Source organism: Accipiter gentilis, chromosome 10, assembly GCF_929443795.1.
Source record: "Accipiter gentilis chromosome 10, bAccGen1.1, whole genome shotgun sequence".
Lineage (NCBI taxonomy): Eukaryota > Metazoa > Chordata > Aves > Accipitriformes > Accipitridae > Astur > Astur gentilis.
Window position 1 is genome coordinate 23,650,412 of NC_064889.1, and position 19,253 is coordinate 23,669,664.

The 19,253-nt window shown below is 37.4% G+C and overlaps 1 protein-coding gene across 4 annotated transcripts in view; it reads right to left on the reverse strand.

Moving 5' to 3' along the window:
* Positions 1 to 19,253, reverse strand: part of MEGF11 (multiple EGF like domains 11) — a 217,280-nt gene that overhangs the window by 197,577 nt on the left and 450 nt on the right. For all 4 annotated transcript variants that reach the window (XM_049811558.1, XM_049811557.1, XM_049811556.1 and 1 more), the window contains exons 2-4: positions 14,940 to 15,063; positions 12,372 to 12,473; positions 10,740 to 10,840 (exon numbers count right to left, since the gene is read on the reverse strand). In XM_049811558.1, coding sequence (XP_049667515.1) covers positions 10,740 to 10,840; positions 12,372 to 12,473; positions 14,940 to 15,055 — 319 coding nt within the window. In that variant the 5' untranslated portion in view covers positions 15,056 to 15,063. The remainder of the gene's footprint in view (positions 1 to 10,739; positions 10,841 to 12,371; positions 12,474 to 14,939; positions 15,064 to 19,253) is intronic.

Consider the following 19,253-nt stretch of genomic DNA (forward strand, 5'->3'; position numbering starts at 1 on the left):
ATTTCAAAAGGAACCACAGCAATGTGTTTCAGAACAACTTACTGAAAAGAACTGCAAAAAAGACCCCAGGAAACACATTATTGTACAATTATGGGGGCTGGTTCTCATCTCAAGCCACTAGTTTAAACTTTCTGTAACCAACTCTAGATTGCAGGACATCAACTGATTGGACATCAAGTCAAATTTCTTAGTAATCTCTAAGTGTAGAAACTTTCAACTAATGAGACATGGTAAAATGTACTTCCCAATTCCTTTGATTCACACTGTTGCCTGAAAACAGAAGATGGGAGCTGGAAATAAAAACTTTTACCTACATTATCAGAAGCTATTGAAGATGTCTACCCTTTACTATAAGGTGAATGTTACGTTGCATCTGCACAAACAAAACTATTACACAGTATTTGGTGAAAAAAGAGATCATTTCGGATGCTTTTAATAATGCTTCTAAAAGGAATTCTATTTAAACTGTAGGTTTTCCTAAAACATGACTCCTGTGAATGCAGATGTAGTGATACCAGATCCTAATATATGTACCAGTGACTTGTTTCAGCAGAGCTTGTATATGCACTACGCTGCTCTAACTGAAAGCCTCCTTTTGTAAGCTGCTATACTGAATACCAGGTTTAAATTCTTTACAAGTATGCTTATAACGTGTTTCTCACACAGTTTCCTATTTTCAATCAGAAAAAAATCTCTTTATTTGACTCAATTTACACACTTAAGTTGTAAGCTTTTTCAAGTAAGGCTATCTTTTAGTGGTTTTGTACATGGAATTCTGGGCATTACAGTAATAAAAGTAAATCACAGTATTCAGAAAGGAAAAATCTTGATAAAAAGAAGGGAAGCTTTGGGATTAAATAGATTGAAAATATCTCTTGACTTACTGCATCAGAGAAAGTGAGGTTTGCAAAAATGAATGCCTATGTTAGAAATATTGAGCTTAAGATAAATTATTCAAAAATGTTTTGTGATCAAATCTGCAATGAACTGACGTTTCATGAAAAATTTCCCTGGGGAGCCTTAAAAAAACCTTTAATAAAGTGAAAAGCATGTGCAACAATACACAAATATGAAGTGGGATGCTATAATCCTGTAAGAGAATGAAAAAGAGAACGTCTGTGTAAAACAGTCAAAGAATATCTGGTTCTAGAGGAAGCATCCGTGGCTGGTTATAAAAGCTCTGTCTCTGATTAGCCTTTTTGATATCTGATTAATACTCGTACACTGTACTAGAGTATGAAGTGTTAACAGATGCTTTTCAAGCTATCAGCCAACATCATCATCTTCTTTCACTGAGAACAATTAGGGAACTAAAAATGAACACTGATTTGCCGACTGACTCTATTTCAGACCTAAAATTGCCATCTATGTGCACTTTGGGCAACTTTAGTTCACTCCTACCACCCATTTTTCCCCTATCACACTCTTTTTTTTTTTTTTTTTTTTCCCCATGAAGAATTCATGCAGTTCTGCTTCACTATCACCCACTTCAGTGAAGTAACTCATGCAAATGTCTGAGGAAGGTGCTTTGCTATATAAAGCTACAGAAAGAATTAGTACATCCATATGAAAGCAAAACTTAATCTGCAGATCAGTTGTTAATTCAACAGCAACAGCTGACATTTATTATTGTTGAGATGTTAACACTACTTAGAAATGGTGTATACCCACAGTTCTCAGCCAAGTTGATGGAAACTGTAGCATTCAACACCTTTGAAAGCCAGGCTCCTGATGCAAAAATATGGTTTCAATAGGAAGAAGTTACTTCTTTTCTGAAGTCCCACAGTGATCTTCTGCACAATTTGGCATCTTAATATTTTTACACTTTGGTCTAAATGATTTACGCTTCAGAGTTGTAAGCACTTTTTATTTTAACTTATGTGATCGCTTTCTACAAATTTCGAAGACTTGTTTTGTAACAGACTACTATCTGTTTGGATTAAGCTACAGAGTAGCTGGCCTACTTTTACAGGCTACCACATATTCATCAGAAATAGATGCAGTTTCAAAAGCAATTGGAAATCCAGGGAATAATATATGTTTATCCTACCATGAGACATGGAATATGTGCCACACAAGACAAAGTTAATTGGGAACAAAGGGAACTACCTCTTTAAATTCCCACCCAGTAAACCCACTCCCAGGTATTACCCAGCATTTGAGAAACCAACATAAATAAACACAACTAGTTTGGTATGGTATTTCATATGGCAGGTTCATGCGGTATTCCTAGTGTGAACGTCATTGGTATTTTTAAGAGGGACTGCTAAAAGGATGTAATAATTACAGGCACATGTTCCAAAAGTTCACAGACAAGTAATGTAAATTATGCACAGGAAGATGCTGAAAGCAGTATATTTAAGCCTAACATGCAGCTTTTGGGCCAAATTCAATCTGCCAAGTGCTTCCAGCCAGTCTCATTCCTGTGATAGAGGAGATGGGGAATAGCTGAACTGTAAGTAAGTGCGCCCAGGTAGCCAAATGCCTCCTCTTGCCTGCACAGGTTGACATATTTAGGGCATCCGCGGCTGTTGCTATAAATGGCTGAGAGACCAGAGGGTAGCAGGAGCGAGGCCACAAACCCTCAGCCAGCCCAGACAACTGCCAACACTGGCTCGTCCTTTCCAAGGTTCTGAAGTGAGTGAAAAATATTTGAAAAGAGTGGTTCACACCAGCTTTCAAAGTAGTCCCCTGTCACTACTGAAACTAAGAGGCGGAAAGAGCCAAAAAAAAAAAACCATAAGGAGATTTCATGAGGATCATATTGATGAGTATGTTTTATTAACTACAGTATGGCTGTATGTACTGGGTCTGGCTGGGATAGAGTTAATTTTCTTCATAGCAGCTTGGATGGTGCTGTGTTTTAGATTTGTGACCAAAACAATGCTGATAACGCTAGCATTTTAGTCATTGCTGAACGGTGTTTGCACAGCATCAAGGCACTCTCTGTTCCTCATGCTGCTGCCCCCCACAGTGAATAGTTTGGGAGTGTGCAAGAAGATGGGAGGGGACACAACCAGGCAGATGACTCAAACTAACCAAAAAGATATTACATGCATTATAACGTCATGCTCAGCAATAAATAGGGAGAGGAGGGGCTTTCAGGAAACTAGCCATCTTTTGCTCAGTAACTGGCTGGTATCAATCTACCCATGGGAGGTGGTGAGTGATTGCCTTTGCATCACTTGTTTTATTTTGCTTCTCTCTTGCACTTCTCTTTTGCTTATTAAACATGTTTTTTTATCTCAATCCACAAGTTTTCTTTCTTTTACTTATCCTTTCCCCCTCCCCTGTCCCACTAGGGGAAGTGAGTGAGAGCAGCTGTATAGGTCAGTGAGCGAACAGGTACTGGGGTAAACCCACAATACTGTGCTATGCTATTATTATATTGTAGTTTCAATCTTACAAGATGCCTAGAAATGAGGAAGAGGGGTGGCAGGTGCTTACACCTGGCATAAGTTGCAGCAGATCTTTTTTCCAGTCAGCAAGGAATCTGCCTTAGAATGGTCCCCCACATGTGACTGATGGCTTCCCAAACATCTAGAATTAATGTGTGACAAAGACTCTGGAACTGGTCAGGGGAAGGTCACAGCCAGAGGAAACTACAACAGAGAAGAAGTGGAAAAAGATGTTATCTCAGATTTTGTATGTACATCAGAAGCTCTTTTTAAAGGGCATCTAGATTTAGGTACCTTCTTTTCCTCTTTCTCTCTCTCTTCCTCCTTTTCTACTAGGCTTTAAAACTTCTTCAGAGCACAAGGGAAATAAATCTATTAAATGGGAGAAGGATGCAAAGGAGTGGTCAAGAAAACAACTTCCATTTTAAACATGTGTTTCATTTCACGCATCCATCTTCTTTCTGACCCTACTGATTTCAGTAAGTTAACCCAGCTCACCACACATCTGGACTACTAATGAACTTCAAACTCTTTTGAAGGGGAAATTCTTCCGGAGTTCTGTGCCTTCATAATTCGATAAATGGCAAATGTCCTGTATGTATACATCCTCAGAAACAGTTTACTCATATATGGGATGGACAGGATCTTGTTTTTATAAGCCTATGCAAGTGAATGGATACCAGCAACATAGGAAGGATTGAGCCATAAAGCTGTTGTGGATTAGCGCTGGTGCCCTCCACGCCATTCTAGATCAGTGCAAACTAGCATTAACAACACTGAAGTGTATTAAAGCAGGAGAAGAGAAAGGGGATTTTGAAAGGCAATTGAGACATTAAAGAAGATGTGGAAGTGAGGATGAAGTAACTGAAGATGTCCATTCAAACATGGTGGATCTATGCTGATTTATAGCAGCTGAGAACCAACCTGTCTTTGCTAAAAGTGGGCAAATTAATGGACTAAACTTTGCATGGCTCTTTCTTTGAATTCAACAATGAACTCACATCTATGATTCTTGTGCTTTTTTTCTGATCCTGCTGAAGCTTCCAGGCATCCAGGCCATTAGCATGAATACTACAAGTAGCTCTGGATCCAGTGTCTCCTTCTGTGTCTACATTCCCATTATTCTTCTATACCGATCCAATTGTGATTGCCTAAAGCAGCCAGAAAAGCTTTTTTACTGCTACACTACCAACAGTCTAAATCTTTTTCTAACTATAATGCCTGCATAATTTTTCCTCTGATATTTATTAAGCCCCTTGAGACATTTTATAGCTTCAGCATACCCCCCTTTCTGACTTCACGCTATTTTCATTCCTTTGTATGAACATTTTTTTTTCTCCTCCTTCTACTGCATTTCTTCCAGAAGTCCTTCCCCTACTTCGTTACTGCTCCCCACCAGCATCTTTGCAAATCCATCAGCATCCAGAAGATGACTGCAAATATAAAATGATGGATGGGAGATGAGAATTGATTTTTTTCACCTTCCCATCAAAGAGGTCTCTCCATTATCTTCAGGCTAAATAGTAGCCCAGTGTCTTCATCTATGCCACAAAATGAACTGACCTACTTATAAGGCTGGTCTCCCTCTTCCTGTCCACATACACCTGCCTCCCAAGATACTGAGAATGAATAAGCAAAGGCCTCTACTGTTTGCAAAGCTGTGGCCTGCTCCACTGTGTTCTGTAAAATGGTGTATTAGACATTGGTATATATGGCTATACTCTGCAGTACGGTAGCAGAAGTTGAATGCAGGTAACCAGTTCTGTTGCATGCTCCTTCTGTTGCTTTCCTATCAACCCACCTCCTCATTCAATAGAAAACAGGGATTCCTCTCAGTCACCACACAGTGGTAGGTAAGAATGTTGCTACCACTATGACTATGACTACAACTACTACTCTTAGAAGCAGAATTTCTTAATTCCTGTGTAAGTTTCCCCTCAGATGGGAACACGGGACCCAAATTATTTTCCCCATATTCTTCACTGGAAAAAGATGTATGGAGTCATCTCAAATGCATATAAAAGGGGAAATTTCAAAGCATGTCCTACTGTCATTTCAATTCTATAATTAATAACACTATATGCAGAATGGCCTTCCACACCATTTTCTCGCACTCATACATTCCAAATCAGAAAAAGAATGTCCCCTGATACAAAGTATCTATGTACTGCTATATCATTTCCCATAATTTATGTTGCATTATTGATGTACAGAATGCCATACTTGAATAATGTAACAGTAAGGCTCTTACAGAAAGCACTAGCACCAGCTTTAACGTGTGTCTATAAAGACAAGAAAAATATATTTCCTAAGTCCATCAGTTTTCAAACAGTATATTTTCAAGTTACAGGAATGCTCACCATGAGGAATTTAAAACTGAGGTGAGAAAAGAGGGGGACAACATTTCTTCTAAAATGTTAATGAGATCTTGCCTTATAAAGTGAAAATAATCAACAAATCTGACATATGAACAAACATTATGAATATTCAGGAAGTTTATGCCGCTGATTCAACATTTTCTAAGAGTGCACAACTTTTGCACTGATCACATAAGCTATTATTTCTCTTTGCATCATAAGTACGCTCTACTGTGATGTCGGTGTGTTGTTGTAACATATGCATTGAATTGCAAGTATTGTAATTCATCCAGATGGCAGGAAGCTTTGGAATTGTTACTCCTATGGTACAGATGTTTAACAATCTAGCCATATGGCTCCAATAAGGCAGTCTTTTGAAAGATTACAAAAACTGCACTAGCCATGCAGCCTTGTAAATTTGAGTACAGTCCTGAGGTATGGGTGTTCATATTGCTACAATATAAAAGTATACATGGTACTATGAAGTTGGCATGTCTACTGGAATTACAGAATTTATGAAACATTATTTAAAATCCTGAAAAAGAATCAGGTCCCAAATTTGCATAATTTCATCAGGTCAGCTATTACAAAACATTCCTCATTTGTTTCTGAAATTCATTAAAGGTGTCAGACATAGGCTACCTGAAAAGATGGGTAAACAGCTACATGCAAATATCATAATGTCCCTAACCTCTGGCCTCAGTGAACTACCACTCTAGGTGACAAATTGAGATTCAACCAGTGAGACCAAGAATTTCTTTATAAAAAGATTTATCAAAGTCAAGGAGCCCTGATGATGGTTGTGGCAATTGTAATGTGGAAAGCTGAATGTTGAGAAACAGTCTGAGATCAATAATATCTTGGCCAAGAAGGGAAAGAACCATGAAATGGTCAATCTGTAACTCTACTGAATTTTGGCAGGTTTGAATGACAGATAAATGGCAGCAAATAAGATTGTTAAATCACTAATCCTGTCATTATTACATCCTGTCACACTGCATAGATTTATACATTAGAAAAAGAGTGTAAGGTATGAAAGTGAAAAATAAAACTGTTAAAAGCTAAAATATCTCAGTCTATGAAGAAAGGCGAATTCCCAACTTTGCGTTTCATGGTTGTTTTTTTCTGCCAAAAGGTCAGATATAAGTAGATGCTGCTTGCAGTCCCATCTTCCTTTTCTCTCATGCTTGGGTCTCTGACCCTTTGTCACCTAGAAGAAACGTCTCTTTTACATAAATCTGTTGTGTAAGAATAAGATTAAAATGGACAGACTGAACAAAGCATTAGTCTCTCAGACAAAAATGTATCCATTTAGCACACAGGGGATCTTTCCACCTGACATATTCTTAAAGGGAAGTATTCAATTACCATCTACTCAAAGGGTAAAAATCATGAAAGAGTCATGTAATATTCCTTTTCTTTTTCTTTCTTTGAGCAGCAAAGTATTCAGAGATGCTTTATGTACCACAGATACTAATCTAGGCAATATAATTTTAAAACATCCTTACGAAAACCTTGAAGGGCAGTTGAACCCTGTGGTTGTTCAAAAAAGACTTTTCTGCAGTTTATGCATTTGCTTTGCCAAAAGCTTACCTTAGCATACAAAGTACAGTAAATCATATTTACTCAGATTTACTACCCAGACTATGCTGTTTGTTTTCAGGGACAGCTCAGTGAAAAGCTATGTCATGTGTAAGAACATTCAGAGATGGTGAATCATTTTGCAAAACTACCAGAATGGTAGCAACCATTTCTAAGACATCAATGGAAAAAAAAATGCAGATGTGCATTTGCAGCACTTTTCAGGTCGTATCTTTTGAATACCATTACAACCCCAAAATATTCCAAGCCCTTTATAGGCACAAAGACAATTTCATACCCCAAAACTGTTTAGCCTAAGTACTAATGGGCTGGCCAGATGTAGAACTTACCAGTCAACAATTTAAATTATTTGACCTTGTGCCTGAATCCCACATTTTATGGGGCAGTAGCATATAAAGATCTGAAAACGGCAAAGACGACACCAGAGAAAGAGTGGCAGAGCAAGAAGCTCTGGGTCAACCTGATTATTTAGAGCTGAGGGTAGATTTTATTAGACCTAATCCATTTAGTAAGTCCCAACAGGAGGACAAAGATAAAAACATATATCTGACATTCCTTTTAAAAATAGTAAATGAGAAGGGAAAAGATCAAAACAGTAGCTGAAAGCCTTCACTCCTGCTTTAAAAACCAAGAAACAGTCATTAATAGAGATTTAAACTCAGCCTTCTCTAGTCTAAACATGTCACTGTTAATTACAAAGCTATTTAACTTTTGCAAGAAATAAAGACTGCTATTAATGAAAGAAGAACCAATTAGCCTTTAATCTACACACTGTTTTTTAATCAAACTTTCTTTTGATCATCAGACTCACTGCGGGATGTATTCTCTCCTCCCCGTGTTGTAGTGGCTTCCATGATTGCTAATGGAATAGATTTTGAAGGGCTGGCTGAGTGGGGAGAACCTTCTCTGCAGGGCTGGAGCTTCCTTCCCTTCATGTCAGTGGGGCTTAGCGGAAGCACACTCGTTTCCGAACCATGGCACCCTACGACAGCATAGGCAAGTGGAATGATTTTGATGGTGTCTCCTGACCTCTCTCTTGTAGCAGCTGCCATTAAAGGAGCAGGCACTGAACATGTCTAGAGGAATGTGGGACAGGAGTACTAGACTACCTTGTTAGGAAACAGCAGAAAATACCAGTTTAAAGAAAAGAAAGAAATGGGAAAGGGGAGGTAAGGAAAGAGGCAAAAGAAGGGACATGCCTCCAGGAATGAAAATGGAATTCACTGCTGACTGCAAAGAATGATGAATGGGAGAATTTGCTTGTTGGCACAGGAATATATTGTGGAAAACCAAAGCAAAACAGAACTAATGGGACCAGGGCTTGATGTGTTAGAAACAAAAGGGATACCATGAAAAGGATCATATTAGCTAAACATTGTTGTGCCTTCAAACTGTTGGTTGCATGGTCAGAGAGTTTCAATGAGGTTTTTTTGTCTGGCTTTTTTTCTGTTTGGGTTTTTTGGGTGTGTTGTTTTGTTTGGTTGGGGTTTTTTTTGCTATGTGGCTACTTGTGGTATCAAAACAATAAAACCAAGTATCCAGAATCAATCATGTCTGAGAACTTCTTCCTTTACATCATTTCTCTCTCAGCTGCACTTGCTGCTCAGATCTCCCAGGAAGGAGGATACATTAAAAATGTCCCCGAGGCATGTGCTTTGCATTTATGACCATGCAGATAATGAAATATAAGAACCTGGCTCTTACATTCTCCCTGTTGTTTACATGTGTGAGTATTATCTGCACTGTGTCAAACATGAAAAACCTGGTCTGATGGGATACCTGCTGCCTGTTCTGCATTAGCAAAACTTGGGTGTATGCTGTATGCTGTTCTTTCTCCGTAATATAAAGACAGCAGCAGAACTCTTGAGTATTAATAGTAACAAAAAAGCACTTTAAAATAAATGTTAATATTCCTCAAAGAATCAGAAAGTCTGCAGAGATGTCCTGTTGTTGCACCCAATATGGCAATTAAAAAATAAAAAATTAAAATATCAATAGATTGCAGAGAGAAAAGTGAAAATAAATATGTTCTGTGCCAGACAGGATTTTGAGTCACAAAATTCAAGTTGGTAATAAAAGTATGTGGAACAACTGCTAAAATGATATTGACACTTAGGAAATCTAAAGATAAGAACAAACTTAATATAGGAAGGATTTTAGCAAAGACAATAGGTTACATGAAATGTTTTTCAGGACTTGAGTAACAGAACTTCGCACTTCAAGAGGTCAAATTATTACTCTCTCCGTAAAACAAGGCTAATTCTAATGCCTTATCTCAAAGGGCTGGTAATTTTTCACAGTCCAAAGCCCCTTTAAAGTAACCGTTTGGCAAAAAGGTAATTTAAAATGAGATTAGGGTCCATTCATGTTTTTAAGGTGCTCATATATTACAATATAAGTACCATATAGGTACTCAGATAAAACCACCAATAGAACTAGATAGAAATAGCTTTAAAGCACTGTGTCAAGATATTTAAAGTTAGCTGGATACTTGTATCATGTTCACATTTAAATTATTCTATGGCATTCTAAACTTGTCAATAAAATTTGGATTCTGATGCTGATCAAAACCTTCTTGTATTTTTCTTGCGTCATAATCCCATTCTAACAAGATGTAGACAAGAGATTCCCAGCTCCACTCTCCTTTTGAGCAAAGTATAGCAAATGTGTTCTGTCTCAGAATACTTAGAAAGCTGCAATACTGAAACACATGACGTTAACATACAGGACATTTTTAATTAACAATGCTTTTAGGTGTTGCTGAAAGGTCCATTTTGCTTTTTGTCCCCCTCAGACTGATCTAACACACTCCAGAGCTTTTTATTTTTATTTATTTATACAGTGCAATTAGGACAAAGTTCTTCTGGCATTAGCGAAGCTTTAAACAGAGCAAAATTATTGACAGGAACCATGTGAAACACAGTGAGATTTTAACTGTTCTTACCTGAAGTAAGAACTTTCAAAGTTAAGAGGCAGAAACTTTACGCTGCTCCTTAAACTATGTAATAGTTTATTCCTAAGAGTGTTCTCAGTTCCCCCAATTCTTTAACATTAGGTCATACTTGCATAAATTACTCCCCAAAGTAAGGTGTGATTCAAGAAAGCACTCAGGAACTTGATTCACTACTTCCCCAATGATTTCAGCAAAATTTTACTTATGCATTTCTATACGCATTTACTATAAGCATTTGAAGCACATACCTGAAATGACTTGAAACGTTCTGTGACTGTAATTCTGACTGAAATCAGTGGGACCCAAAGGTTCTGAGCAGCTCTGAAAATCAGCCTGTCGTATTACTACTGCAATACATCTTTAATTTGTCTACAGCTCCTCCAAAAATTACTTTTAACTGTCATATCTGAATCAAAGCTCTGTACATACGTATACAGTAGTCTCCACTTTCATAATATCCAGGGCAGCACTGAGATCTTCGCCGATACATAGTTCTCAGTCCTCTTCGATACGCTGTTTTATAACTTATTCTAAATTGCAAGACAGAAAGCCATTTGACAATATTGAAAATCCATGTGTACTGTTGGAATTATATTTGTGTTAAATTATAGTAAGGATAGCATTCAATAATTATTTTAAAATGCATGAAAGCTTTTGATATTAAAAGCCACAATAAAAAAAAAAATCAATACTTGTTTTGAAACTTGAAATATAACTTGTATTATAAACACAGTACTCATGACAGTCAATCACCGTAGCCCTTCCTGGGACTGCTATCTTAAAACATTTCCCCAATCCTAAAGCAAGGGCAAGGAGCTTCTTCAAGAATAAATGATTCATTTCTGCATATCAGCAAGGTCAGCTATCATCAATGGAATTAACAGAATCTTCTACGGAGACCACTGTGTCAGCGTGCTACACAAATTACCACAATGGAAACTGCTCTCAATACACAAAATGTGAAGTTAACCCCAAGTGATTTCTTTCTACTTGCTAACCCTTCCAATGCCTTGCAAAATGACATTAAAGTCCCAGTTCAGTATTTAAAGCATGTTTTCCCCACCACAATATGTAGTCCACAAAAATTCAGAGGCGTTAAGCATTCTGTAGCTTTTCTAGACTTATTCATAGCATTAGCAATGTTACCACATTAGAAAAGGAATATTTAACAGAGAATATTTAACAGCAAACACTTCAAAAGAGCTTTGTTCATGTTAGTTTATTTGAAATTACCTAAATTGAACAAATCTATTGTCCCTCATGTTAGATAAATTGCTCAAATTTACTCTGCTGCATTTCAATCTATACAACAGTCCGGAAAGCTCTGCATCTCTGTTCAATTCCATACATTGTAACATAAGCAAAACCCCACAGACAGACTGGGATGGTGCTGAACAACCTCTTGCTACTGAATGCATGAAAGTTAAGGTACAAATTAGCTTGCTAAAACTCCCTTGAAAGATTGCGAATATTAGTGGATGTTTATTAGGATACTTCTCTCCTTGGAATCCGAACGACTATAACAGTGATATCTTGCAGCCTGCGAAAAATTAACTCTTTGGTATCAGCTTTCATTCAGTGCTAGAAATGAACCCATCCTCATTCTACCTGGTTTTCAGTACAGATTTGGGTGCAGTATTTCAAATATGCACCCATTTCTACTCATCGCTATCCCTCAAGTGCCTGATTCTTCACAATTTAGGAGCTGCAGGGACTTCCTACCATAAACCTGGACATGCACTGATCACTCGGAAAAGATAGTTGCTTATGTTTGGTCATGTAATAAACACTTCCAATCACATGGCTGGGAGAATGGCAAGGAAGCATGCTCCTGAATGGCCCCATAAGAGACTGACTACCAGCGATCTCACTCAAATTTCATGCAAAAATCTCTCTACTTCAATCAATGCCCTAGAATGCCAAACACCCTGGCTATTGTACTAAAATACATCTTTCCATACATGTTTATATTACAGTACCACAAAAGTCTGGATAAATAAAAGGTATGTGAGGAGATAAAAAGGCAAAATAAAACTAAAATTTCTGGGGATTAGCTCTTACCTATGTCTAGTGCACTTGAACCAGTTCAGTATGTCAGTACATCTTGTATAATAGATCTGATCAAAAGGATGAGCATAAGATTCCTGTATTGTCACAGCATAGCTAGGAATAGACAAAGAAAGAGAGTGAAAGGCTGTTTGTTGCAACACAAAAATCTTCAGTTCCCTGTATATGCTATTCATCTAGCTCCAGTATGAAAAATAATTAAATCAATAATCTTAGAAACTTTGGGCATTACCAAAAACCAGAAAAGGGTTTTCTTCAACCACAGCTCTTCCTGAAAATTTTGGAAAAGTTTCAAACTTGGGCTCCATAACTAAAATAGGCATAGAGATTTCAGTCTGAGTAATAAACCATTCCCTTCTGGAAAAGAAACAAATGTTACTAAAATTCATGGTTTTTAAAATGTCTCAGTTGCCTTCCTGCCTAGGACTGTTAATTTTTGCTTGTATTCTGCAATGCTAATAAGAGCTCATATTAACTTAGCACTGCTGCATTTTACCAGCATCATGGGATGCTCACACTTCATTTTATGATGAAGCAGCATCATTACTTTATATATTGGATGCACCAATCAAATAGGAACATTTGTAAAAGTTGAAGAGTGTTTATTTTTCTGCTGCACAAATTTAATCCTTTTAATTTGTAGCAGAAATAACCTCAGAACTATCTGAAAATTGTAACATGAGGTAACTGGTATCTAGATTTGGAAGACTTTGATGTACGGTTAGAATGGGATTACCTCCCTTCGTACAAATGGATGGATATAAACAGAAACCGAGCAAATTGATTAGAAATCACAGAGCTCCAATGATACTAAGAATTCAGCAATCTCCCTCCCAAAACACTACTTATTCATGCAACAGGTACTATATTAATTACTATGATTACATTGAAGGTGTCTGGGCCTTTCACATTATACAGGAACGCAAATCTCATTGACTTGTTAGTGTCAGTCATTTTAGAACATTGTACTGCCCTATAGTAAGTATGTGCACTGCTTAAGAGACTCATAATCTCAGGTTCTGATCTGGAAACAAGCTCTACTTTATCAGATCTACAATAGCTTTGGAGAATGATACCAAAATCATTCTTGGCAGGGTCAAGACCGAGGAATTAGATCCTCCAAGTCATTCATTATATCGATTGTCTTAATCCTCAAAGTGATTTCCTTCTCATCAGTGGGACTGCTGATGTGATTAAGCCTTGTGAGACTGCACCCATAAGGTAATACCAAAATATTTGCTTGGAGAGTGTGATTGGCTTGAAATCGAAGACTGGACTATTACTGCCCTGCTTATTGTGCCCGTCCTAGACAAGCCAAGATTTTACTAGATGTTGCTTTTGCCCTCTACCAGTTTGCTGGATTTGACAAGTAATGTTTTTACTTCCACTAATGCCAAAATGTAAAATATTTACATTGCTCATTATTAATGTAAAACAGTAACACTCACAAATCTTGATTACTATTTTATGATCCCGTTTGTTATCCAGCAATTGCCCTAACAATCTTTTCCCTTTGATTTATTAACATCTAAGTAACAAAGTCATCTTGGTCAGTACAACAAATCAATTTTGGTATTTAATTTTTGTTTCTCCTTGATTGGGTCTCTAGGTTGCTGACTTTCTTCAGACAAAATCAATATTTTATTCCTGTGCTCTGAATGCACTTCACCTCATAACACAGACTGCAAAATCCTATTCCTGTATAGTTTTTGCTTTGCAGTTACGTTACCTACAAACAGTTAATTCTCTAATTAAGGCCCCTAAAATCAAAACGTAGTGCCATTAAAGTATGATTCCATTTTTGCTCTTGTTAAGGGATTTATTTTGTTAAAGGGTACAGTAATTCATATTTGTGTGGAACTAAACCACAGAACAGAACTGGAAATTTCAAAAGTTAAACTTAAGAGTACAGGAACTTTAGCCTCTGCAAACAGACCCTGCATGAATGTGAACCCTATCAAAGCTAGTGGGTTTCTATGTACTCAGAACTGTCCTGCACAGATCCACTTTTAGGACTAGGACACTGTAACAATAGAGAGAACAAGAATTACCAAGGCCTTTAATACTCAGTGCTTTCATGCAGATACTCTTTGATGCTGACACGGATTTAGCAGATACAGACACAAAGTTCAGGACATACAGAATAAGCATGCATGTTGCAGCAGGAAGGGCTTAAAACTTAGTCGAAATCTTTAATAGTCTTGCTTGACAACAACCAGCAAAAAACCAAGACTGAACAAGACCAGTATTTCTCTAGGTCTCACTATGATAAATGAAATTACATCTCTGCAGTCCTCTAGCTGAAACTATGGAGGAGCTTTCCAAAGTACTGCTGAGCAGACAGCTAACAGAGGGGTATGTGGTCTATAGCTCCAGCTTTAGAACCAGTTCTCTGGGATGATCCAATTCCTCAAAGTCACTCAGAAGTACTATTTCTGTCATGCAAATCCATGTTCTTTTGTGAGGCAGGGTGGTATTTAGCAAATGATGGCTCTTATTTTGCCTTTTAAATGTAAAAATCTGAAACAGCTATTTAAAAAATATTGGCATGTTATACATTACCTTTCCCAATGACTACAGACATTTGGATCATCTGGGTTTAGGGACAGAGCAGTTTTGAGCAGAAAAGACAGAATAAGCCCTTTTAGAATCCACTTGAATAGCATATGCGCCATCATTGCTGTATCTAGGTAAAGAAAAGAAAGTATAGCCATTAAAGACAATTTTGAAGAAAACATCCTTCTAGGCCTTTTCATCCTTGCTTTTGTGCAAATCCAAATACTCTGGAGTTATTTACTAACTGAAATACTTGAAAAAGCAATCAACTAAAGAGTAAAATTTTTAAAAAGTGCAAATGCATTCTAAAAGGAATTCATGTGTTTAAACCTACTAAAACCAATTAATTTGATGATTAAGCTACCCAATTGATTGATAGCCCCTATGATTCTTCCAAAGAACATTTCTGATACTGATCATTTCTATGACTGTCTGTCTGTACCAAGAAAATAAATAACTGAGGTATTAAAACAATCTATTCTTCCATCAGCCTATAGGCAAATGGAAGAATACCCAAATACCCCCTTTGATTTATTTAAATGGGTTTTACATGTAGGCTAGATCTAGAGACATATGCTTATTACATGACTGAAGGAAAATCAATTCACTTTTCAACTCTTAGGTGAGGAATCACTTGGAATGACAGAGGTCAAGGTATTGGGTCACATTATGCAGAACACTAAACACAAAATAAAAATATTTGCATTGAAGTTCGAAATAGATTGTATAAAATTCATTAGGTGTGGTCTCTTCATCATCTTACAGTTCATCTATTAAATGTACTGACTTATACCTACTCATTGCTCACCTGGGGCTTTGAAATCAAAGTCATGGTTTCTAGTGGTTTGCCTAAAGGTCCCCAATGACATCAGACAAAATTACAAAATATATGGGAAATACAAAGGTGCTTTTAAATGTAACTACTTCAGAGGTGTTAATCTGTTAAACATTAAGTCAGTAAAAATATTTTTAAGTAACCATTTCAGGCATTTACATTGTCACATAATCCACCATTCAAATCAAAAGTCCCATAAATTATTCCTGGCAACAAGATTGCCCTAAAAATAGATCGAATCTTCATATGTTCATCTAAAAAACACATGGCTCATTGCCTTACGGTCCAGAACAGCAAAAGGGATGTTAAGGGGTTTGCTGTGCATGGCACTGATATACAGCCCAAGATAAAGAAGTCATCACAAAGCAGAATGAACAGCACAGAGATAGCCAGGAAAGTTGATCTGAAATTACCTCCTGATTCAAAGCCTTCTTAGCTAGTTCAAGGACACCCATTGCCTTTAGTGGATTCGAAGTCAAGATCCCAATGGAGTAATAGGTCATCTTTTAAATTATTCCCAGAGCTCTGCTAAACCCAAAGATAGGTCTTAAGCCATGTAAGTCATATTAATGTTAATTAACATGCTTTAATGTTAATGTTCCTCATGAAATGGATTTAAGTCTATGAGTGACCATTCTCTACCTGCAGACTGTTTCAAAGTCCCATGGCAACAATGCAAAAGTTTACTCTGGAAATCAAGAGGGCTGACAAGACAAGGCCATGAGAGATAGTTCTGTTTATTGAAAAGGCATTTGCTACACTTGTCCTAGACACTACTTTTCTCCATGGAGGAAAAGTGGCTTGAACAGCTGACCTGCAAGTGCTCATGGGACAAAAGTTCAACAAACCTAATGTTCAAAAACTCAGAGTTTGTTTGAGAGAAGTATTAACTTTCTTTTAACATAACATGTACTAATAGATGTCAACTACCCAAGTATGAGACTCAACAAAAAGACAGACAGCCCTTTAACAAAAATATCTTCAAAAGATGCCTTTAACATATTACACTAGCTACCATTTGAATAATACCAAAGTACAGAGGACAAGTTTTTCTGAGCACTGTATAGGTTGCAACCTACCCCCTTTCTTCATTCTCTACTTCTTTGATACATGGCAAGACTGAACAAACAGGACTAAAGGAAAGCCTGTTTCTAATCGTCAGAAATGTTCAAAGCAAGAGCAAGGCAAAAACTGCTTAAGGAAATACAATTCTTAAGAGAGGGGGGTTTTAAATCAAAACCTAGTTCTGTGCTCATGTCCTAGTTTCAGCTGAGATAGAGTTAACTGTCTTCCTAGTACAGTGCTGGTACAGTGTCATATTTTGAGTTCAGTATGCGAAGAATGTTGGTAACACTGATGTTTTCAGTTGTTGCTCAGTAGTGTTTAGACTAAAGTCAAGGATTTTTTAGCTTCTCATGCCCAGCCAACGAGAAAGCTGGAAGTTGGCACAGGACACAGCCAGGGCACCTGACCCAAACTGGCCGACGGGGTATTCCATACCATGGGACGTCCCATCTAGTATAGGAACTGGGAAGTGGGGGTGGGGAAATCACCACTCAGGGACTGGCTGGATGTCAGTCGGCGGGTGGTGAGCAATTGCCCTGCGCATTATTTGTACATTCCAATCCTTTTATTATTGCTGTTGTCCTTTTATTAGTGTTATCATTATCACTATTAGTTTCTTCTTTTCTGTTCTATTAAACCGTTCTTATCTCAACCCACGAGTTTTACTTCTTTTTCCCGGTTTTCTCCTCCCATCCCATTGGGGGTGGGGGGTGGGGGGAAGTGAGTGAGCGGCTGCGTGGTGCTTTAGTTGCTGGCTGGGGCTAAACCACGACAGCTCAGTTTGTTAACTTCTTGAGAACATCAACAGCCTCGGTTTATCCCCAAATTAGAAGCAGAAATACAGCCTGACTTCTACTTAAAGAGAGTGAGCTTTTTCGCATTTAACTAAAGCAGCTCTATATTTGAATTCTGTCGTACTCAGAGATCTCCATTTGTTCTTAAGAAAACAATGTATCAGTTTAGTTTTTAAACCAAACAAACACCAAAGAATTATTTATAAGCAATGTATTTGAAAGAGGTTCAAAATTGTTTTCTAAACCTTTAATGCTAATACTATTTTATTATGTTTATAAATTAACTGCTTTGTGCAATTAATTTTCTAACTTTGTAAGTCAGATCCTATATCAGAAACATCCAACTCTCCAAATACAGCAGAACCTCATTCATCTCAAGTGTCTCTTTTCTAACTGAAATTAAATATTTCACTTTGATCACTGTTAATAAAAAAGACCTCATACCAAAATGGAATGGTTGCTATTACAAGATTCAGAATAAAACTCTAAAAATAGGAGCACATATATTAAAAACCAACATCAAAAAAGAATCCAGTAATAACATCTAATACAGGGGGGGGGTTCAGCTTTTATTGCTCGCCATAATATATACTACATTCCTGCATTTTATTTAATGTTTGGAACATATTCTCCAAGGAGGCAGCATCAGCCTTTCAGGGGTACAATGCCTTTAACTTCGCTAAAGATGTAGCCAAACTACATAAACATTTCCAGTGTCTGCCACTGCTACTCTCCGAAGGATAGGCAGCCTTTCGAGCTCAACAAGAAAATAAATGACATATAAGTCCTCTGTGTGAAGGACTCTAACTTTTTGAGTCTCCAGGCCTGGTTTTTCTTTTCAGGAATGAAAGAAATCAACTTAGGTACAATTTGGCAAGAAAGAGGGTCTTTCACTCCAAAATACAATCTGGTGATTTTTCACAAGTGTCTCACTCCGTTAATTATAAGTGATTAGGTTACGTATCTGTTACTCATTAAGCCATTTTCACATACCTTGCTCCTTTTTTAATAAATTTCAGTATTTCACCTACAGTAGTAATACAGGTCACTTGTTCCATCACAAAAGAAAGGAAACACATTTTCACTGTTAAGGCCCAAATCTTAGCTCTAGAAAACCCAGCAGGTGGCAAGTCATTGATTTATTTGTGGATTTGTGGATTCACTTTACAAAAATCTTTGTTGAGGAAACTATGCTGGGGTTTGCAAAGAGACCGGAAGATGCAGATGAACCTTTAAATTGGATGAAGTACATCAGAGTGTGGACAGAAGCAGGTCTGTTACTCAATTTTGCAGTTAGTACAACACAAGCTGAGGATGACAGTACCTCACAATCTGGGAATCTACATGAAGAGAAAATAAGACCCCAAAGAATCCTTGCTGGGTGAAGGAAGTATCCTCTAAAACCTTCTCTAGGTGTTGAGAACCTGGTTTTGATAATATTCTTGTGAAAGAGGACTACTTTAAAGTATAAATTACTACTTTTAAAGTATATACTTTAAAGTGTCTGGGAATAAAAAGAAAAACAAAACCAAAACCCCAGATTAAATTTCTCCTCTGCTTCCTTGGCTGACAGACTAGAAAATTCAACTAAAAATGACCATTAGAGAATTTCCTGTTCAGGGGCAG